The 23,801-nt window shown below is 40.3% G+C and overlaps 3 protein-coding genes across 5 annotated transcripts in view; 1 reads left to right on the plus strand and 2 right to left on the minus strand.

The window, feature by feature from the left end:
• Nucleotides 1–5,398: 5,398 nt before the first annotated feature.
• Nucleotides 5,399–11,968, minus strand: LOC106167848 (uncharacterized). The gene is made up of 7 exons (XM_087018797.1): nt 11,915–11,968; nt 10,211–10,379; nt 9,535–9,641; nt 6,988–7,132; nt 6,698–6,780; nt 6,314–6,479; nt 5,399–5,532 (listed from the first exon to the last, which is right to left on the minus strand). The coding sequence occupies exons 1-7, from the start codon at nt 11,966–11,968 to the stop codon at nt 5,399–5,401; spliced, it is 858 nt and encodes a 285-aa protein (XP_086874923.1).
• A 370-nt stretch (nt 11,969–12,338) lies between these two features.
• On the minus strand, nt 12,339–22,259 carry LOC106169357 (uncharacterized). Of its 3 annotated transcripts, none has more exons than XM_086994416.1 (11): nt 21,996–22,259; nt 20,994–21,201; nt 20,531–20,637; nt 20,022–20,227; nt 18,404–18,584; nt 14,473–14,641; nt 13,989–14,098; nt 13,509–13,653; nt 13,226–13,308; nt 12,842–13,007; nt 12,339–12,665 (listed from the first exon to the last, which is right to left on the minus strand). In XM_086994416.1, exons 1-11 carry the CDS (start codon nt 22,113–22,115, stop codon nt 12,532–12,534), a joined length of 1,629 nt encoding a protein of 542 aa, XP_086850542.1. In that variant the 5' UTR covers nt 22,116–22,259; the 3' UTR covers nt 12,339–12,531. The 3 variants fall into 3 exon arrangements, with proteins under 3 accessions (XP_086850542.1, XP_013404248.3, XP_013404245.3); XM_013548794.3 differs by lacking the exon at nt 18,404–18,584 and adding an exon at nt 17,968–18,148 and having other exon boundaries at nt 21,996–22,258; XM_013548791.3 differs by lacking the exon at nt 18,404–18,584 and adding an exon at nt 17,176–17,356 and having other exon boundaries at nt 21,996–22,257.
• A 1,136-nt stretch (nt 22,260–23,395) lies between these two features.
• Nucleotides 23,396–23,801, plus strand: part of LOC106167859 (uncharacterized) — a 32,636-nt gene continuing 32,230 nt past the window's right edge. The window contains exon 1 of the mRNA XM_013546745.3: nt 23,396–23,607. Coding sequence (XP_013402199.2) covers nt 23,539–23,607 — 69 coding nt within the window. The 5' untranslated portion in view covers nt 23,396–23,538. The remainder of the gene's footprint in view (nt 23,608–23,801) is intronic.

A 23,801-nucleotide genomic window follows, 5' to 3' on the forward strand; every position in this document is an offset into this window, starting at 1 on the left:
GGATTATCGATTGGGATAGCAGAATACACATGTACATCCAACCTGGCCCTCTCTGTGGCAAGGTTGAAAGTTTCCATTGGATCACATCGCAATAACGAAGCTGGAGTGGCTCCGTGGTAACTTTGCTGTCTCGTATACGTAAGACACTGATACGCTGGTTCGAGACCCAGCAAATGTAGTGCTCTTTTTTCCAGAATTAAATTTTAAAAATTCCAATTGGTTACTTTAAGAGGAAACTCGTAACTACGGAGGGTGGGCGGGTCCGTCACGGTTCAGTCGGTAGCGTGCTTGGATGCAAATGAGACACCCAAAGAGCCACCAACCATGGCAACGCTGTCACGAGTTCGAATCCCGGATGAGGCACGTCAGTCCATCACGACAACGACCAGGCCCCTGAATCGGGACCCGGATGTCACGAGAACGAATATGGGCTCTACTGGGTCCTAGCAAATTACCTTTTGCATAAAAATACGGTATACTTTTGAAAGTTTACATTAAATGATCGATTTAAAACGAACATATTGCTGGTCATTAGAATAAAGTCTGCGTCGTCAATAATATTTCCCTTCTCTTCAGTTAAAAGTCCCTAGATTGGTGCCCAGATCTTTTACTTAAATTGAGCTAGAGCTACCTCCGTATGATCTGCATTTCATCAAAATGTGCAATCTTCTCGGTGGAATTATGAGAGAGAATTTTTTTACAAAAGTCTCTATTGCTTTTAACAAGCACACGGTTTGTCGTTTCATGCCACTCCTTTCCTTTCTTGCACCCTTGCTTCTCAAGGCTGTTCATACAATCCCCGGGGCAAGTCCACATTTGAAAGAGTAAAGACTACTCATTACTAAAACCGCCCAAGTGTGAACAGCTGTGGACCTCATCGCACTGTATATCGTCAAAGGTGAAAGCAAACGTTATCTCAGTGCAAAACAAAATTGAAAATAAAGGTATCTGAAGTTATCTGCCTAGGAACGTTTTGAGCAGGCCTATCAATGAAAGCCAACGAACTTGAATTGATTCAGTAGCTTTCCCGGTATAACAGCACGTCATACCAACTGTTAACCGTGTTCAGCAGAAAAATGATATCTTTTTTATTTGCAAAAAACGTTCAATTCAAAATTGCTTATTGCACCAGTTATTACACATTTGAATGTTTTTTTCCTCTCTTCTTAGGGTCTCGGTAAAACTAAAACACGTCTGTTGTGAACCCCATTTGATCCCATTGGACTCTTTAATGCCATGGGTAAAGAAAAAATTAATCTTAGGATAAAACAAACTCCGAGCTCCGTGTTGGGTTCTCAAACACGCATGGCTTTCTGTACATCATGAATTTTACCGTTCATGATAAACCATGGTCGGGGACTGGGTTTGCGTGGGATGATATGCAGCGCCCAGATTATCGATTGGGATAGCAGATATACACATGTACATCCAACCTGGCCCTCCCTGTCAAGGTTGAAAGATTCCATCGGATCACAACGAATCAACGAAGCTGGAGTGGCTCCGTGGTAACTTTGCTGTCTCGTATACAGCAAGACGCTGATACGCTGGTTCGAGACCCAGCAAATGTAGTGCTTTTTTTTCCAGAATTAAATTTTAAAAATTCCGATTGGTTACTATAAGAGGAAACTCGTATCGGGGCCCGGATGTCACGAGAACGAATATGGGCTCTACTGGGTCCTAGCAAATTACCTTTTGCATAAAAATACGGTATACTTTTGAAAGTTTACATTAAATGATCGATTTAAAACGAACATATTGCTGGTCATTAGAATAAAGTCTGCGTCGTCAATAATATTTCCCTTCTCTTCAGTTAAAAGTCCCCAGATTGGTGCCACAGATCTTTTACTTAAATTGAGCTAGAGCTACCTCCGTATGATCTGCATTTCATCAAAATGTGCAATCTTCTCGGTGGAATTATGAGAGAGAATTTTTTTACAAAAGTCTCTATTGCTTTTAACAAGCACACGGTTTGTCGTTTCATGCCACTCCTTTCCTTTCTTGCACCCTTGCTTCTCAAGGCTGTTCATACAATCCCCGGGGCAAGTCCACATTTGAAAGAGTAAAGACTACTCATTACTAAAACCGCCCAGGTGTGAACAGCTGTAGACCTCATCGCACTGTATATCGTCAAAGGTGAAAGCAAACGTTATCTCAGTGCAAAACAAAATGAAAATAAAGGTATCTGAAGTTATCTGCCTAGGAACGTTTTGAGCAGGCCTATCAATGAAAGCCAACGAACTTGAATTGATTAAGTAGCTTTCCCGGTATAACAGCACGTCATACCTCCTGTTTACCGTGTTCAGCAGAAAAATGATATCTTTCTTATTTGCAAAATACGTTCAATTCAAAATTGCTTATTGCACCAGTTATTACACATTTGAATGTTTTTTTCCTCTCTTCTTAGGGTCTCTGTAAAATAAAAAACGTCTGTTGTGAACCCCATTTGATCCCATTGGACTCTTTAATGTCATGGGTAAAGAAAAAATTAATCTTAGGATAAAACAAACTCCGAGCTCCGTGTTGGGTTCTCAAACACGCATGGCTTTCTGTACATCATGAATTTTACCGTTCATGATAAACCATGGTCGGGGACTGGGTTTGCGTGGGATGATATGCAGCGCCCAGATTATCGATTGGGATAGCAGATATACACATGTACATCCAACCTGGCCCTCCCTGTCAAGGTTGAAAGATTCCATCGGATCACAACGAATCAACGAAGCTGGAGTGGCTCCGTGGTAACTTTGCTGTCTCGTATACAACAAGACGCTGATACGCTGGTTCGAGACCCAGCAAATGTAGTGCTTTTTTTCCAGAATTAAATTTTAAAAATTCCGATTGGTTACTATAAGAGGAAACTCGTAACTACGGAGGGTAGGCGGGTCCGTCACTGTGCAGTCGGTAGGGTGCTTGGATGCAAATGAGACACCCAAAGAGCCACCAACCATGGCATCGCAAAGTCACGAGTTCGAATCCCGGATGAGGCACGTCAGTCCATCACGACAACGACCGGGCCCCTGAATCGGGACCCGGATGTCACGAGAACGAATATGGGCTCTACTTGGTCCTAGCAAATTACCTTTTGCATAAAAATACGGTATACTTTTGAAAGTTTACATTAAATGATCGATTTAAAACGAACATATTGCTGGTCATTAGAATAAAGTCTGCGTCGTCAATAATATTTCCCTTCTCTTCAGTTAAAAGTCCCTAGATTGGTGCCCAGATCTTTTACTTAAATTGAGCTAGAGCTACCTCCGTATGATCTGCATTTCATCAAAATGTGTAATCTTCTCGGTGGAATTATGAGAGAGAATTTTTTTACAAAAGTCTCTATTGCTTTTAACAAGCACACGGTTTGTCGTTTCATGCCACTCCTTTCCTTTCTTGCACCCTTGCTTCTCAAGGCTGTTCATACAATCCCCGGGGCAAGTCCACATTTGAAAGAGTAAAGACTACTCATTACTAAAACCGCCCAAGTGTGAACAGCTGTGGACCTCATCGCACTGTATATCGTCAAAGGTGAAAGCAAACGTTATCTCAGTGCAAAACAAAATTGAAAATAAAGGTATCTGAAGTTATCTGCCTAGGAACGTTTTGAGCAGGCCTATCAATGAAAGCCAACGAACTTGAATTGATTCAGTAGCTTTCCCGGTATAACAGCACGTCATACCAACTGTTAACCGTGTTCAGCAGAAAAATGATATCTTTTTTATTTGCAAAAAACGTTCAATTCAAAATTGCTTATTGCACCAGTTATTACACATTTGAATGTTTTTTTCCTCTCTTCTTAGGGTCTCGGTAAAACTAAAACACGTCTGTTGTGAACCCCATTTGATCCCATTGGACTCTTTAATGCCATGGGTAAAGAAAAAATTAATCTTAGGATAAAACAAACTCCGAGCTCCGTGTTGGGTTCTCAAACACGCATGGCTTTCTGTACATCATGAATTTTACCGTTCATGATAAACCATGGTCGGGGACTGGGTTTGCGTGGGATGATATGCAGCGCCCAGATTATCGATTGGGATAGCAGATATACACATGTACATCCAACCTGGCCCTCCCTGTCAAGGTTGAAAGATTCCATCGGATCACAATGAATCAACGAAGCTGGAGTGGCTCCGTGGTAACTTTGCTGTCTCGTATACAGCAAGACGCTGATACGCTGGTTCGAGACCCAGCAAATGTAGTGCTTTTTTTTCCAGAATTAAATTTTAAAAATTCCGATTGGTTACTATAAGAGGAAACTCGTAACTACGGAGGCTGGGCGGGTCCGTCACGGTGCAGTCGGTAGCGTGCTTGGATGCAAATGAGACACCCAAAGAGCCACCAACCATGGCAACGCTAAGTCACGAGTTCGAATCCCGGATGAGGCACGTCAGTCCATCACGACAACGACCAGGCCCCTGAATCGAGAACCGGATGTCACGAGAACGAATATGGGCTCTCCTGGGTCCTAGCAAATTACCTTTTTACATAAAAATACGGTATACTTTAGAAAGTTTACTTTAAATGATCGATTTAAAACGAACATATTGCTAGTCATTAGAATAAAGTTGCGTGGCTGGTAAAGGATAGAGATCTGCAAAAAGATATCAAATCGATCACTTATGCTAAACTCTACCGGATTCGAACTCGTGACTCTCCGTTACCATGGTAGATGATAGTTTTGGGGGCTTTTAACAGCCGTGCGCACTACCGATTGCGCCGTGAGGGATCCACCAAACCTTCGTGGGTACGAGTTTTTTTTATAGTAATTATATAAGCAAAATTTTTAGAAACGATTTCTTTCAACAATAATTGGATTGGACGATGTAGAATTCGAACCCGTGTAGGACCGTCTACCTGTGTCCAAGTCGGCAGAGTTACCTCGGAGCCGCCGAAGCTTCGTCGGCAAGTAGAGTTTAATTGTAAACTTTCTACCTTGTCACGGAGAGCGCCAGTTTGGATGCACGTGTTTATGTCTGCAATTACAATCGATAGCCCTCCACTGTGGAGTTGCCCCGGGCCCTGTAAGACCATATGGACAGTCTTGATAAGCAAGGCCAGAGAGGAGGGGAGGGTAATGAAAAACCACAACAAAGGGAAAGTTTGGGTAAAGCGATAGCAGTGACGTGATTCCTAGTCAGATGACCTCAGATGCTACACCAAGATGACTACATTTTTTTCGGGGGGGGGGGGGGTCGATTTCTGAAAAAAAGCACACCAATGGGCCTTTCTTGAAATTAGAAATGTGAGTCGCTGAAATATCAAAAATTTTCCTGGTCCAGCAGCGGATCCCGAACCCTACGCCAAGGGGGGGGGGGGGGGGGAGAGGTTCGGCTTCGCATCCATTGGAATAAAGTTTGTCATCCTCGAGGTCTGAGACAATAATGAAATACTGCAAACAGTTTAGTTACAGTTTTGCTTTTAATTGCTTTGCTGCTCTCTTTCTGAGCTCCCGGCGGAGAATCTTTCCACTTGGAGACTTTGGTATTTCAGTGACGAATTCCACGCCGCCCCGTAGACGCTTGTGGGGCGCCAAGTGCTCTGGAAGGAGTAGAAATGATGTAGGTAGATACGTCACAATTAATTTATCAAATCTCTTTTAAAGCAATAATAACTCTTCCTTTGAGATTCAAAATTCCGCATGAAATACATTGTAAACAACGCATGGAAATATATTCTATTGTATTTTACCACTAAAACGGCCGTTATTGTAGTAAAACTAAAATCTGTGCTTGTCAATAGGGCTTTCGATGCTTTCATCAAGGCATTCGTTGCTAATGACGTAATGGTGTCACGCGGATTCTCGCGTTCATTCGAGACCAAAATAACATATGCGGACGCAGACGTAAGTTGCGAGTTTTTGTACAGTGCTTCGGATAATGAAAAGCCCAGGATGGCACACATTGTGGATATTAATGTATTTTTAACAAAAAGACGAATATATCTCATGAATCTTATATAGTGTTGTTGTTGTCTGCTTTTCCCGCGGTTTTAAGTAGGTCAACAGTGACTATGCGATGTCAGAGAGAGCTCCGTCAGTTAAAATCTCTTAAGAGATTTTAACAAAAAACCGTACGTTTAGGAAAAAACCCTGGATTAACTTTGAATGCAGGAATGGGGTCGCTGACCATTGGTAAGTACGGGAAAATTGCCGTTTACTCCAGGAAAATCCAATTTTTGGCCAAAATGAAGAGTTATTATGACTTTAACAGGTACGGGAGAGAACTTCAAGGCGACTTCATTTTTATGTATAGTGTTTGTTCACTGATATGTAAGCGTTTTCTAATTGATATAATTTGAGCAAACTATCAAACATTCTCACCTGCGACGAAATCGGATATATCTTGAACAGTAGCCGTGACGTCATGTTTTAATATGACGTAAGCTTTGGGCAGCTCGCCCGCTATCTCATCTGGGACTCCAATTACAGCTACGTCAGCAACAGCAGGGTGGGTGTGGATCAGGTTTTCAAGTTCTGCAGGAGCCACCTAGCGATACATTTTCAGACTATTTACAAAAAGAGAAATGAGAACAAAGAAAATTCGGTTTGAAATCACAGGCGGCTGGACTATATATGTGTTAGCATTACTGTAAATGAAAGTTGCTAAAAGGAACGGGGGCTGAATCATAAGTTTTGTGTAAGAATGCTCCATGAATCCACTTACAGCATAATTTTCATATACTGTGAAGTAATCTTCTGTCTTACCTGAAATCCCTTGTATTTAATGAGTTCCTTTAGCCTGTCTACCACATAGAAATATCCTTCTTCGTCATAATGCCCAATGTCACCTAAAAGAACATCGATCAACATCTTGTTAATATTTCCAACCGCATATAGAGCCAATTAAATCTAGTACCATCTTAAGTCTGTGATAACAAGTCAATAATCTTATAATATTCTTGGTTTTGCAAATATCATCAAAAGTGAAAGTAAAGTGGCAACTTTATCCTAATCTGCTCGTTCAAAATCTAAATGCAACAAGAGATTGTAAAAACCTGTGTGAAACCACTCGTCTTTGTCAATACACTCAGCAGTGGCTTGAGGAAGGTTGAAGTACCCTTTCATCACTTGGGGCCCACGGAACCAGAGTTCGCCATCTTGATTGGCACCAAGAACCTGTTTGGTTTCCGGGTCCACTACCTGGGAACAGATTATTTCTTGTATTAAGTTGAAAAATCAGTTTGTGTCCTGTTATATAAACGATTTAAAGAATATCGATTCCTCAATGTTAGAGTTAACGCCTTCATTGGTAACTACAGGGTTACCACTTAATATGGAATATTATTTTTTGGCGAGTAAATTTTCTACAAAATATTTAATTACTCTCTAACTACTTTATTTCCAAAGCTGAGGTGTCACTCCATGTGTAACCAGGTGTGTTAATTACCACACAATTCTCGAAACAATTGATGCATGCAGTTGCATGTTCTATGGTCAGAAATGTGAGGGGTGGTCTTTTCGGCAATTTCCGCCCTTGTATAAAAATGCATGGGTTTGGTCAATCTTTGGAGTGTGTTTAGAGAAGCAACAAAGGGATCGCTCTGAAACTTGACAGGTACCTTAGTGAAGATATGGTTCGACAGCTAAGCAACGCAGCTTACTATGGGATTCTTGCTCTCAGAGAAAATGGCCAGAAACGGACAGCCATTGCCAGGTAATTCAACATTTATCAGGAACCGTTTGTGAAGTCCTCCAAAGAAATGCTGCAACAGGGGCACCTACTCCAATACCTCGACCAGGGTGTCCGCGTATCACACCAAGAAGACAGGATCGCTTCTCCTTAGATGACGCCGTGCTGGTCGAACAAAGACAACCAGTGTCCTCAGAAAAGAGAGGCAGAATGTCATTCAAACCCCCGTTTCAAGGTCCCTCGTGAACAAGAGATTACTGCAAGCTGGTTATTTTGCACGAAGGCCAGTAGGGAAACCACTGTTAACAGCAGGTCATATACAGCGACGTCTGCAATGGGCTGGAGACCACGTACGTTTGCAGCCAAAACACTGGAATCACGTCGTTTTAAGTGATGAGGTCAGATATGGATTTTTTTAGGGTTGATGGTCGAATCCGTGTCCACCGACGTGTACGAGGGGCATAAAACGATGATTGTGTACTGCCTAGGGTGCAAGCAGGGGATGGTAACGTCTCTGTTTGGGGAGCATTTCATGTCGGTGCCCAGAACCAGTTGGTTTTTCTAGGAGGCATCCTCATCCAGGATTCCTACAGAGACATTCTACAGCAAACAATGCTTCGATTGGTAAGAGTCATCTTCAGGAACAACTTTGTGTACCAAGACGACTGCGCAACCCCACATCGAGGCCGCAGAATCACTGTTTTTCTTCAAAACCAATGGGTTCAGCAACTGTCCCGGCCTGCAAACTCTCCAGATATGAACCCAATTGAAAATCTGTGGGCGGAAATAACTCACAGAATTAATAGCTATGGCTCTCGGCCGGTAAATAGTGATGAACTGCGACAGGCAAACATCACTGCGTGGAATGATATCCCCACCCAAACTCTAAAATACGTGTCACAGGGTATGCCATGTAGGATGAGGGCGCTGCAAGCGGCTGCTGGAGGTCATACCCGCAATTACTGACTTTTCATGAATTACTGTAGTGAGTTCTTTGACAGTGTAACATATCACTGTCCGGAGGCTATCCTTTTCTTTAATATCTTATCTCAAAGTTTATACTGACATCAAACTGTTGATATGGTTTTCTGGGGGTGTTCCTTTCTTTTGAATGGCATCTTATGTCAGATTTGATATTATTGACCAAAATATCTCACAACAGAAGACTGGATGTTATTATCACTCAGTGACATACTTTTTTAATGACTCAAGCCAAAAAAATTTTAATCAGCACTCATAAATAACAATGATAAAAAATATTCCATATTAAGTAGCAACCCTGTACTATTATATTTATACATATTCCTTCCATGTATAAATATATCCGCTTCTTCATATAATATAATTTATTCATCAAGTTTAAAATTAAACACGTCAGTCACCTGTGAGTTTTTAATTTTTTACTATTTTCTCTTAGGCATTTAGGGCGTATTCCCAGAGCTTTTAGATAGATCTATCCCCGCGGGAAGTCTCACTAGATTACTGTCCGATAATCCGGCTTAAATGTCCGTCCCGCCTACTACAAGCTGTAAGGGGGCAATTAACTTTCGTGCCCGCTCGGCTAACAGCTATTTAGCGTGAACCCCCAGGGAGTTAGGTCGATCTAGTTTGGATCGATCTAATCTCTGGGAATGGGGTCTTAGAATGAGATAGCTGAAGCTTTGGGGATTCTGATGCCATCAATTAAGTTTACTCTCAATAATTAGATGTCAAAGGTATCCTGGAGATGGGCTTCTGTGGGGGAGTGCGGACATAGGGCTACCCATTTATATCACCTACTTTTTTTACGCCAAAACCAGGACAGCTCCTGATTTTAAAATAAATTCCAAATTTAGATTCCTCCTGTCCATTATCTTTAAATTGTTTGTCACAGCATTGCTAACAGCATGAGAATTTTTTTAATTTGGCCTACTTTGCATTCCGTATCTGGCACCAGTATTCCACAGGATCCAGACTTTCTTGGAAAGCAATTGACTCTAGGGGGTGCCAGCAACGCGCTACTCTCAGTAAGGCCATACCCTAAAATACATATATTTTTCATAAGTGTATTTTTATGTTGTTTTAAATGTCCAAATTTCAAAGATATTTTGAAAGAGTTGATAAAGCCCCCTTTACACTGGACGGCGTCCTTTCTGCATCACGTAGTACGGCCCCGTTTGAGAGTAAAAAAATAATACTTTGCATGCTGACAACTGGCCGATCATTGAGGATTCATTTTGCAACCAGAGCGATGTTTGTGCCTCCTTTCTACGACCACAGCGATGCCAGATGCATGGTCTCACAAAGGACGCAGAAAGGACGCCGTCCAATGTAAAGGGGGTTTAACTATGCACTCGCTGAGATTAAATCAAGAAAACAATGCTGCTAAGGCAATGACAAATCTATTTTAGGCAATATTGCAGCCGTTTTGATTAGCTGTCAGTTTAGAATTCACAACATAATACTTATAGGTAGCAATAAGAAACACTTACAATGCGTCACAAGAACCTGAAAGAAATTAAAGAGAGTGTAGGCTATCTGAAATAATTTTTGGGGAAATGATAAGAACTATGTTATTTTATATCATTTTCAAAGGTTATTACAAGTACCTTGTCCAATAGCTATTCCCAACCGTTTCTGTATGGCGATCTCAGTATTCTTGCCTAGTGGGGCAGCTCCGCTTAGAATGTCTCGCACACAAGAAAGGTCATACTTATCTACCAGCGGGTTCTTTGCCAGATGAATGACTGTAGGGGGCACACAGTGCAAGACGCTACCCTAAGCGTAGAAAGTGAAAGTGAAACTGAAAGTACGTTTTTTTTTTCAATTCCATTGATTGAAAAATGTTAGAATAGATAATGCTATATGTGAACTTATATCTGGGAGTCAAAGGTCGAAACATACTGTCCTCTGTTTATAAAGCTATAACATTAAACTGAGATAGTATTAGTCTGTAGCTTCGCTGACCCACTTAATGCTAATATTTACGTAACTTTGTGCTCAGACCATATTAAATATATGTGCCTCTAATTTCTATAAAATGGTATTGAACAAGGGACAACCACCAGTACCATATCAATACCAAAGTATAAACTAAGGTGTCATCTTGTTTTCCAGAGCAAAGATTCCATTTAAAGTCGCAGCGACCAAAAAAATACAAAATCAGTATTAAGAAAAAGCGTTAAGCAATCGCAGCAGGTTAAAGATGGGTGCCTATATTACAAGAGTAAATTTTGTTCATATTGTTACAAGCTATACGTTTCTTAAACTGCGAAGTTGTACGTTTGGGTTGTTAGGGGCGGAAAAATCTCTCGTGCACGTCAAAAGCGAATAAAAAAAGCGTGCAAAAGCCAGACATACACAGCTTTAAAGCCAAACTTCGTTAATTATATATGATGCGCGGACACACGCACATTAGACCAACATGGATTCATCAAAATTCTTTTCATTTTGCCATGGTTGCACTCAAAATTAGGGAGACCCACGTTGAGCAAAAGTGTACTCTACTAACAAACGACCTGCTCTTCTAACATACTACATGTACATATATCCTTTGCCACAATTCCAAAGGGCACGGTAAGGTGAACCTCCTCGATTGTCACAATGGTGAGACGTCTGATCTGTTAATTCTAGACGGCCACAGTTATTACCTCCGCCAAGGAGGTTATGTTTTCACCCCTGTTTGTCTGTCTGTCTGTGTGTCTGTCATCAACATAACTCAAAAAGCTTTGGACCGATTTTGATGAAATAATCAATCAATAATCAATAATAAAAAAACTTATTTATGGACCGATTTTGATAAAATTTTCAGGAACTGTCAGAAGTAGGCCAATGAACAGATGATTAGTTTTTTGGTGGTGATTCTGATCAATAATCAATCAGTAATCAATAATCAAAAACATCGAAAATTTAGGGGTGAAACGGCATTGGATGGAGACTTTGCTGCCTTGGCGGACGTCTGCACTCTCTGAGTGCTTTTCTAGTTCCAAAATGTGAACGAAGGTTACAGTGCATGACCCCAGTGAACGTGGTACCACTGGTGAGACGAGAATGGCAGTCCTAGGAATGGAAGTCCGGGACCCCATATGCTAAGTACAGGTTGGGGTTAGTTGGGGTATTGGGGTTAGTATATGGAACGAATGTCACCTAAACATATAATGAAGACCGGAATATGGTTCCCAGCGAACATCCATTCCTGTAATACCGGTGTCACGAAACTGAGGGTCCGTGTGACAGAAAGTCCGCCCTCCATATGGTTATAATGGTTAGGGTTAGTTTGACCTAAGTAGGTCAAAATCTAGGGCTGGGCTCACCTGTACAAATGAATGGGAAACGGACTCTCTGTCATGGGGGACTTTCTGGTACATGACATCGGGATAATATGTGCACCCAGAGCTGCGGAGGAGAAAGGAATGAGTGCCAAGTTTGAAGTGACAACTACGACATGGGGTGATTGGAAAGGAATCCGTAGCAAGGCTGGGGGGGGGGGGGGGGGGTCGGGGTTCCAAAAGAACCGCCTTTTTGACTTGAAAAGGTCCGCTCTGAATCAAAAATTGATCTTGGCTCTATGATATGCGTTGGACTGGGTCAACGTAAGAAGTTAATTTTTTTTTCAGAAAAGATATCCCTTCCTTTGAAATTTCTGTTTACACAGATAGAGTTCAGTGGATCGCTGTTTCGTTACTTACCACTTTGTGTGCAATCTAAACCCAGTGTCCATTCATTCACAATAAGGACAAATGGCAGTTCAATTTATTATCTTTATATAGAATTTAAACATCTCGTTTAATATGCCGTCATGAAAAAATACAGTATCAATACATTGTATGCATCCCTTGGAATAAAGTTTGTTGTCTTCGAGGTCCGTACTATGACATTTTGATAGGTGACACATCTGGTGCCAATAATAATAATACCGCAAACAGTTTAGTTACAGTTTCGCTTTTAATTGCTTTGAGGCTCTCTTCCTGAGCTCCCGGCGGAGAATCTTTCCACTTGGAGACTTAGGGATTTCAGTGACGAATTCCACGCCGCCCCGCAGACGCTTGTGTGGCGCCAAGTGCTCTGGAAGGAATAGAAATGACGTGGATAGATACGTCACAAAAAATTATTTTTTTTATCATTTTTAGAGGTTAGGGTAGAACTTCAATACCAGTTCAATGTTATGTACAGTGTTTGTTCATTGATATGTAAGCATTGTCTTATTGGAATAATTTGAGCAAACTATCAGATGTTCTCACCTGCTACGAAATCGGATATATCTTGAGCAGTAGCCGTGACGTCATGTTTAAATATGACGTAAGCTTTGGGCAGCTCGCCCGCTATCTCATCCGGGACTCCAATTACAGCTACGTCAGCAACAGCAGGGTGGGTGTGGATCAGGTGCTCGAGTTCTGCTGGTGCCACCTAGCGATACATTTTCAGATTATTAACTTATAGAGAAATGAAAACAAAGTAAAGTCGGTTTGAAATCACGTGCGTCTGGACAATGTGTGTATGAGCATTGCTGTAAATGAAAGTTGGTAAAAGGAACGGGTACTGAATCATAAGTTTTGTATAAGAACACTCCATGAATCCACTTACAGCATAATTTTCATATACTGTGAAGTGATCTTCTGTGTTACCTGAAATCCCTTGTATTTAATGAGTTCCTTAAGCCTGTCTACCACATAGAAATATCCTTCTTCGTCATAATGCCCGATATCACCTAAAAGAACAACCATCTTGTCAATAATTCAAACCGCATATGGAGCCATTTAAAACTAGTACCATCTAAAGTCTGTGATAACAAGTCAATCTTATAATTTTCTTGGTTTTGATAACATCATCAAAAGTGAAATTGAATTGGCAATTTCGTCCTTAATAGCTGCCCGTTCTAAATCTAAATGCAGTAAGAAATTTAAAAACCTGTGTGAAACCATCCGTCTTTGTCAATACATTCAGCAGTGGCTTGAGGAAGGTTGAAGTATCCTTTCATCACTTGGGGTCCACGGAACCAGAGTTCGCCATCTTGATTGGCACCAAGAACCTGTTTGGTATCCGGGTCCACTACCTGGGGATATATTCTCTCATGTATTACATGTAACAGCTGACAAATAAAAAAAGTGCACCCTGTTATATTTGTGATTTAAAGAATATGGATTTCTTCAATGTTAAAATTAACGTCTCCAGTTGGTAGCTACTTTAGAATTCTTTTATTTCACTCGCTAACTAGTAGTTTTCATTTATTCGCCACTTTCTATTCATTTGTTTATGTCAGAACTATAGTATAAAATTTCTAAATTAAAAAATATTATAGGGCCTACGTGTTAAGATTTCCGTTTTCATAATTATGAAAAAATTACGAAAATGATAAAACCACGAAACATTACGTGTTCACGCCCTTACTTTGCTTTCTGTATTTGGTACAAGTATTCCTGAGGATCCAGACTTTCTTGGAAAGCAATTGACCCTAGGGGGCGCTAGTACAACTGGGCTTGTCTCAGTAAGTCCATAACCTCAAATATGTACGCATTTTGCATTACATGTACATATGTGTAAAATTTTATGTTACTCTTATGGTTCAAATTTTAAATAACTATAAGCACTCACTTTAAAATCAAATAACGCACTCGTATTTAGGCCTACTTGTCAGACAATGGCATTTAAGAAAATAACTTTAACAGATTAAGTATCAAATTGGTAATAAGAAAAAAATACCCAGCAAAAACCAAACATTTCACAACGTTACCTTATGTTACCATAACGTTTTTTTTTTCATTATAAAAACGTTATGGTAACGTTATAATAGCATTTTTCTGGGTAGCAATGCGTCATTCAAAGTAGGTAAAAAAATAGGAAGTTTATCTGAAATGTTTCAATTTACAAATACCTTGTCCAATGGATATTCCCAGCCGTTTCTGTATGGCAATCTCAGTATTCTTGCCTAGTGGCGCCGCCCCGCTTAGAATGTCTCGAACACAAGAAAGGTCATACTTGTCTACCAGCGGGTTCTTTGCCAGATGAATAACTATAGGGGGCACACAGTGCAAGACGCTACCCTTGGAGAGGAAAGTGAAAGTGAAAGCAATTCCTTCGCAGATTGAATGATTATTTAAGTACACCTTCATAGTAATGTGTGTATTAATTCTTTGGGAGCTAAACAGTGTTACTTGGTGTACACCTTTTACAGAGCGAGAGTACAAAAATGAAAGTAATCTGTTTTTATGGTTCCAATGAGATGGTCAATATGTTTGAATATAGCCTATACCCGTCTGTAACTTTGCTTTTCAATTTGTGGAGCATTAATCATCTTAAATAATTGCGAATCAAATTTTTAAACAAGGCAGCAAAGCTGTCAAATGTACAGACAAAAAGCAGGAAATAACAAAAAAGGCTACTGTCAATTCTGATGCAAAAATACATTATGTTAAACTGCAAATTCAACATCAAATTTTAATTATGCTCAACAGGTAATACAAACGTAAGTTAAATGTGTAACAAGCATAAGGCTTCAGGCCCATGGGAGTTCAAGTTCACACTTTGAAAATGTATAACTTCCAGAAAAAGAAGCCAATTAGACTGCTTTTCCAACTCAGGCTGCATGTCGATTTTTGAACTTGATCTGCGTTTTAGTAAGATCGATTACTAATGAGAGTTTCATGACAACAGGCCTATCGGTTTTCCTTGAAATGTGTTTACAGTGTTGCATATATGTTGAAAAGTGAAAAAAAAGCATAACTTCTACAATAATGGCCCGATCATCCTGATTTTCGAACTTGACCTGCATTTTATGAAAATTCATCAGCTCTATAAATACAAAGCCCAAAAGAAAAACTGCCTTCCACTTATCGTGTTTACAATGAAAGTGCAAGGCGCCGGCGTCGGCGATGATGGCGACGACAGACGCAGGGGATGGCAATATGTACAGACACATTTATATATATTAACTGTACTGTTTGAGAACAGTAATTGACATGGTTTTTCTTAAATGGTCACAATGGGAGCAGTGACCAAATTAGGTTTTTTACAAATTTTGATGCAATAACATAATTTTTAACAGCATAATAACCATCAATTTTTAATAATAAAATATTAGTATCATGGATATTCAGAAAATGTGACTAGCAAAGGTCTTCAGGCCCATGGAACTTCAAAGTTACAACTTGAAAATGCCAAAATGTAAACAAGACAGCACTGTTCTGAAATGGGTTATTTTTAACAATTTTTAACATAAAACAAAATTAACAGTTTACTGCCATTTTTATATGACCAACTAAAAAAATTGATGAGATGGGAAAAATATCAATAGAGCAGTGTTAAATGTCCAATTTCTTCCATTCTGAGATTCTGAACATAGTGAATGATTCAGTCTGACAAACTGCAATGATATGAGTTTATTTCCATTTTTGAAACTTTATTACACAATATACAATAACAAGTTTAACATCATTTTTACAAAATCAACTAACAATGTTGTAAAGATGCAGGAAATGTCAAAAAAACACTTTTACATATCTTATTAATTAAATAATGAAACTGTTAACATGCCTAAGAATTGAATCTAAGGAAATGTAAAGAACAGCATAACTTCTAAAATAATGGCCCGATTATGCTGATTTTTGAACTTAACCTGCATTTTAGCAGGAATGACCACTCCTGTGAGTTTAATGACAATTGGCCTATCTGTTTTTCTTATATCGTGTTTACAGTGTTGCATATATGCTGAAAAGTGAAAAAAAAAGCATAACTACTAAAATAGTGGCCCGATCATGCCGATTTTCGAACTTGACCTGCGTTTTAGTAAGATCAATTTTTCCTGTGAGTTTCATGACAACAGGCCTATCGGTTTTTGTTGAAATGTGTTTACAGTGTTGCATATATCCTGAAAAGTGAAAAAACAGCATAACTTCTACAATAATGGCCCGATCATGCTGATTTTCGAACTTGACCTGCATTTTATGAATATTCATCAGCTCTGTAAATATAAAGCCAAAAAGTAAAACTGTCTTCCACTTATTGTGTTTACAAGGAAAGTGCACGGCGACGACGGCGACGGCGACAGCGACGACGGCGACGGCGACGACAGACGCAGGTGATGGCAATATGTACAGACACATCTGTGTCTGTACATAAAAATAAAGGCTACTGAAAATCAAAAGCCATAATTGTATGTTTTAACATACAATTATGGATACGCTACTTAAAAGTAGCGTATCCATCGGCAATTAATCAACAATTGAGATACAATTTGGTTTTCAAGAGCAGAGGTTCTAACAAGGCCTTTGTGATCTTCTTACAGTTCTTACAAATAAGCTGACGGTAATTACAGCGGTTGAGGATGAGCATTTTGCAAGATTAATTATTCTGCAATACGTTTCCATACTTTTCAAATCATTTTGGAAAATTGATAGAACTCGCCAAAAGAGACTAGACAGCAAACACAGAACGTTGTTATAACGTTACCATAACGTTTATGTAAACAAAAAACGTAACGTCATGGAAACGTTATAAAACGTTATGTGTTTCCCAGGTACTTGTACGTGTATAACTTGGGTACAAAGCAATGAGGAAAGCACGTTGCCCATCGACTTACTCTGAATCTACTAGTAAGTTCCACGTATTCAGCAAAATGATATCTCCTCATGGTAACGACCCTCGCCCCCTGCTCTATCCCCTTGAACACTATCTGCACCATGCCGTAGATGTGGTAGAAGGGAAGTGCGCCTATAAAGCTGTCCTTGCCAGGGGTGACGGAAGCATAGATCCCGGAGTCGCTGGAGAAAAAGAGGGCGCTAGATGTACCGCTCTGTTTAGTTGTAGTGGCTTTTGGTCAAGCGTCAATAGTCCAGAGAGTAAGTAAGAGTGCTCTAACCATCGAGTCACCGTATAAAACGATTGGCGAAAAAAGGGTTACCTTCTCCTTCGCCATTCTTTTTTTAAATTTATTTTGGGGGGAGGGGGGTTGCAGAGGTTGGAGGATGTAAATGACTTTGATCAACACTTGATTCAACGCAGGTAGCCAGCATCAACAACAAGCCGCCGGAGATGAAGCAGTAAAGAATCACAGCAAAGCACGGCCCCATTTAAGCAAGAAACGGCTCAACTTTTGCTTCTTCGAGGAGGAAGACCACAACTCAGTGGAACGTTGTGACGTACTGATACCGTCCAGCAGAAAGCTTTAAATTTTACCAAAAACCAAACAAGCAGCCAAAAAATTCAGTGTACACATTTTTAAAAGGCGTAAGGATATACTCAAAATTTGCAGGGGTACAGAATGGATGCGTGACGCTGAAGAAATCACTACATTTACACTAGGACGAAACTGCACGAATAGCATCAAACAGCCGATTGTAAAAAGTGTTGGTACACGTAATAAAACACTTACTTTATTTTCGGTAACAATCTTCAAATAGGACTCAAGATGGAATTTTCTCACGGTCACCACCTTGAGGCAAAGTCGCAGTCCTTTAAAGAGAACGCTGGTCAAGCCAAAGATATGGAATACCGGCAGCACGCACACGTAGCAATCCTCTCCAGGCGTCACGCGCGTCTGTATGTACGGGTTGCTAGGTGGGTGAATGAAATTAAAGAGCGTGATGAACGTCGCTCGTTCTTGTCAGAAGCGAATCCAAAATAAAAAGCATGCTAAAAGCCAGACTTGCGCAGCTGAAAGGGTTGAATTTCTTGCAAGCGTGCACACCAGTAGGAAACAATCATGGCTTCAATTTTTGTTGCACTTTGCTATGCCTGCACTCAAAATTTGGGCGACTAGTTCAGCGTGGGCCAATGTCCACAGCAAACCCTTTGAACTGGACACTTACTTTATACTTGGTCACAATTTCAAGGTACGCAGGTAAATGAAACGTCCTCATTGTCACAATGGTGAGATATCTGTAAAGCCCTGTGAGGAGGATCACGGTTAAACCAAAGCTGTGAAAGAAGGGTAGGACCCCTATGAGCGTCGTACTCCCGGGAGCGACGGGAGAATATAAGCCGTCCGAACTGTGGAGGAGAAAGAAACGAGGGCGTCATTTAACTCCGTCAAGTGTCACGTGACAACTGTTGGTCCATGTCATACTATAGGGGTGGTTGGAAAGGAAGCCGTAGGGGTATTGATGAGCGTGCATCATGATAGATTTAAAAAAGAAAAAAAAAACGACCCATTCTTAAAAATTTAATGCTGTAAATAATGTCATTTCATGTTACATTATTGCAACTAGCACTATTCATTTTTGTTTCATAGGCTTTTGCACAATATAAAACTATGGTCGGTTTGGGTATCTTTTTGGTCAGACATTTTGAAATATTCGAAGAGTTCATTCCGATTTTATAATAAAGCGTGTCGCATTCTTCTTATGGTTATGTATTGGCCTGTTACCACAAAAAATATTAGGCTAGAAATCGTCATTAAACTAGATCAAGAATGTTGGAAAGATTTTTTCCTCTTTATCAGGAGATCAATTTTGACCTATATTTCATGCAGAAAATGGCCTGGGAAGGCCACAAAATCCGCAAAAAATGGTGACAAAATCCCAGCTGCACTCCCATTTCACAGTATGTTTGAGCTAACTAGCGCTGAAATTCTGGACAAAAAGTTACTTGAAGCACAATAAACCTATAGTTTATATAGCTAGAGTATCAGAACCTATGCAGACCAACTTTTTTCAGTTTCAAATTTTCTTACGTGCGTCCGAACCACAAAGGTGCTAGATTGAAATTTACCTCGCAAAAATCAAATCTTTAACTACGTCACATTCCCGTTCCGGATAACCTAAGACCCTATATACGTTAATCTTTATTGGGTCCTAAGGATAAGTAAGTTAACCCTATGACAAGGTAGACTTCAACCAAACTTGCAGCTGAATGTACATGTAGGATTTTTGTGAGCGTGCACAGAGAGGTTGGGAAAGGAAGAAACTGGCACGCGTCGAACTTGATTGAAGACTAGTATATTTAAGACTGGGTTCCCATGCCTAGATCGATCTAACAGGATCGATCCATCTCCAAGGGGTTTCTCATTAAATAAATTTCAGTTTAAGTGGTTAAGATGTCTGGCACGCCTACTGAAGCTGCTAAACGATAGTTAATTACCCCCTAGCAGCTTCAGTAGGCGTGACAGCAATTTAGCGAGAATCCCATCTGAGATAGATCGATCCACAGTTTGTGCGATAGGGTCTGGGAATGGTCCCCAAGCCAATGGCAGAACCAGGCGTTAGCTTAATAGGCCATGTGTACCCTCCTCTCCTTAGGTAGACACCCCCTTCTCCCCAATTTTTCGTCCCTTGATCCAACCCGTCACAGTGAAATTGAATTCCTCTACTGTTACATATCTGCCGAAAGAAGCAATGCTATTTTTCCTTGTTGCCCACCCATCTCCAGTTAAATTCTGGATCCGCTCTTCTATACCGCAGTTTCAAATACTAATGTCACAATACTCACTCTATCTGCATCAGATTAGCCACCAAATTGTAGTGCGTTAACATGACGGGTTTGGGCATCCCTGTTGTCCCGCTAGACGACGGTAGGATAGCCACGTCCTCACGGGTGTTAAACGGGACAAACGAGGGGAACGCTATGCCGTCGTCGTTGAGAAGAACGCTGAAGGGAAACGTGCCGACAGGAGCATCGCCAACTACATACACCACCTTGACAAATAATGTGAATTTTCAGATTGATGATGACTGTCAGTTAGCTAAAACTATCATATTATCCATATCGCACATTAATTGAGTGTTTAATAATAAATTCAAATCATAATCAAGTTTCCTTGTTAAATGAAGCACTATATTCGATATCTAGTACGAGTTTACAGGGACTCGTATGCGTTTTTAGGTCACTTGCAAGAAAGACATCGACCATTATCAAGTTTTGGTGTGTAAGCAAATTAATTAATAACGTTTTGTTGTATTTTCACGCGCAGTGTGTCAGTCTTATTGCATTTCTCTCACCTTCAAGTGTCCTATTTCTCGCGCCGCGTCCTTCACCTTGCTGACGTTCTCTGGCACTGTCATGACGAACGTCGCTTTGGTGCTGCGAAGCTGGTATTCTAATTCCTCTGCAAAACAGAACATAAATACATGATCTATCATTTTCTTAAATCATGCAGCGAGACGAGTCTCTCTCTCATTCTCTCAACTATTATTTTTGGAGGGTCCAAATCTTAGACATTTGCACAGCTAACTGATTCTGATCTTCTTATTAAGTATAATATCGTTCAATAATATCGTTCAATCATACTTATAGTAATGATGTATTAGTTAGTAATAACTGTAGCCATGGGTCAACAGACAAAACCACGCTGTTGGTCTTCTCGAAGGAGAGTCGAATATTTAAAAGTTTTTTTATAAATTAATAAAAGTACTATGACGTATTTGACAGTGGCTAGACACAGATTTAAGGGGCGTCCTTTACCCTCGGTGTAGAGTGGATTAACGGTAGTGACCACACCACCAATGGCTAGAGCACCCAACAACCCGAAGGCGTACTCTGGCACATTGGGGCAGTAGACGCAGAACGCGTCGTTCTTGCGGAGACCTGCTTTGAAGAGCCCGCTGCCCACTCGACGGACGTTCTGCAGGAGTTCTCTATAGGTGAACTGTTGCCCCGTCTCTCCATTTACCTAAATGAAAGGCGTCGTTTAAATTTTAAAGAAATTAGTAAGTTTACTGTCTTCAGTTATCTCAGGTTCTGTGTACATCCTGGTCCTTTATTTTTAACTCTATGGAACAACTAACGGGGGTTTGTTGTCGAAAGTCCCTTTGTTTTTTATATTTTAGTTAGCTTTAATAATCTGCATTGAAATGCAATAACTCAAAAGATTTTTGTTAGAGTGAAAATCAGCATGTGTTCCGAAAAATGCCCAGCTTAATACGAGATTTTTTAAAATAAGTTTTGAAATTGCGTTCTAGAAGACCCTAAAAACCGATTAAATTCACCTACTCCCCCACCCCTCCAACCCACTCAATCCACTTTTCCCCCTCAAACAGGATGCCCAAAGCAGCAGAATGACATGAATGGCAGGACACCGAATCGCTGATAAGAAGGTGTGCACTTCTTGTGAAATCAGCTTTAGTTTTGTCAGTGACCTAAATAAACTAATATGCCATGTGGAAATGCAGTGGCACGCTTTGCAGGTCGTTTGAACTATGCACAGTACACAGCTACACCCATCAAAAAGGCATGGTACGTGTAGAGAGAGGTATATGGGTGGAGGGGATGTTAAAACGCTGTTGCACTCGGAAAGTTTAACATTCCGGGGCATTGGGATTGGAATGGGAAATAAGAGGTACAATGAAATGCATATAAGCGCCGGGGTTGGGGGGTGGGGGGGATACAATGAAACACCTGTGGTTGGAGGGGAATGGGGGTGGGGAGTGGTGGGTGCATGGGGGTAACGTTGTTACCAGTTCTTACCAGCGCCACTAAGTCTCCGTATTTCTCCGCATTCTGCAACACAAACTCTGCCAGTGACACGTTCTCCGGTATCTCCACTGAGGGGAGCTTACTCCTAACTACTCCCTGAGCGTTCGCCATGACTTCATTAATTTACACCTACCGCAGGCGAGGCGAAAAAATGCCGATTCATTCCCAGAGAAGAGAGACCTGGTGGGATTAACCTACGAGCTGATATCCCGGTTGATTTAACCTTGCTTCAGCAAAGAGAGACTGACTTCCAAGGTCGCGCAGATTTAGGCCTACTATCAGAAAATAAACAAAACGATCACACATGGCGGGGAAATATCAAGAGGGTATAATTAATGTAGGTTCGTGATGTGTTTGTGTGCGTTGGTTTCTACTGACTACTGCTTTATATCTTTTAATTGAGCACAAGGATGGAAAATTTGATCGGAATAACCCTTGCAAGAAGCAACTTTTATTCGCCTCAACCCCTTCGCGCTGTTGATGCGTTTGCTGCACTGCACATAGTTTTCTAGACAAGTGATCCGCGGGTGCTTCGCAAACACATTTGCCTTCGATATCTCTTTTCGCGCAACTACAACAGTTATAGTATTTCTCTTTAAAACCCCAGTTACTTAGATATCTATTGTGAAAAAAAAATTTTTGAGGAATTAAAAACGCAACAAGAAACAATAATAAAGGAGGTTGACGCGACATTAAAATATTGTTTTAAATAAAACTGATGATACAAGTTTCAAAAATAAATGATTGAATAGCAAACTTGAATAAGAACTTCCAAGTTTAAAAATCCATTTATCTTTAATTATTTGTCCTTAATGAATAGACTACCGTCAATTAATTAGATAGTTCTTCATGCCAGTTATTGAAAAAAATTGACAATGAATAGGTTTTTTCCCTTTCTTAGTTAACGTAACTTATGGCATGTGGGCTTGGTCTACACAATAAAAACAACGAAACACTTTTGAAATCATTATAATTACTTTTTTATTTGAAATAACAAACAAAACGTGTGATTTCATATCTCAAACTTCCCGATTTCCTTTTCCTCTTAATAGTCACACTGAAAACACTTTCGTAAGGACTTGAAATTCGAGGCTTATTTTCAGATATCCAACTTTTCCCGGTTGCTGAGAGTGGCTATATCCAAACAATGTTTATAACGACGTCATCAACGGAAGTAACGCATCACTCGGCGCACCTGCGTTTTAACCATTCCGCCAAAGTAGTTCTTCAATTCCTTTACACATTTCTCCATATTTTCGGATACGAATGATTAAAATAGATATATCTCATTGAAAAAAATGCTTTTTGACGTTCACTTTATACAAGTATAGCTCACGTTAGATAAAATACGAAGAGAATAGTCACCATTTTGTTGAAATGTCCATCCGCGTATGAATGCTAATACAAGTAGTTCGAGAGGAAGAGAGGCCAAACCGACTTGACAGTGAACATAAATTACTGCTGAATTTTGATCAATTTTAAGCATCAACTGCGATCAGTTTGGGACTAGAAGAAGAGAGGAGAGCGAAGGATAATGTACCAATTTCGTGTTCGGTCCCTGGTGGCCGTTCTGCTCTTGATTGGATTATGTAGCTGCGGAAAGGTACGTGAAATTGCAATGCTGACAAAAAATGTGTACGAGGTCAAAACTTGGCCCCCTTCCATTTGTGACCTAGCCTTTAAAAAACCCTCAATTAACTACTTATCAGATAAAGATCAACCAATACCTTAAACTTTGAGTAATGTTGATCTTTAAAGAACCTTGATATATATTTTAGAGGTGTCTTATTAATATGA

The sequence above is a fragment of the Lingula anatina genome, chromosome 8 (genome assembly GCF_051362555.1).
Source record: "Lingula anatina isolate TDL-2025a chromosome 8, LinAna3.0, whole genome shotgun sequence".
Lineage (NCBI taxonomy): Eukaryota > Metazoa > Brachiopoda > Lingulata > Lingulida > Lingulidae > Lingula > Lingula anatina.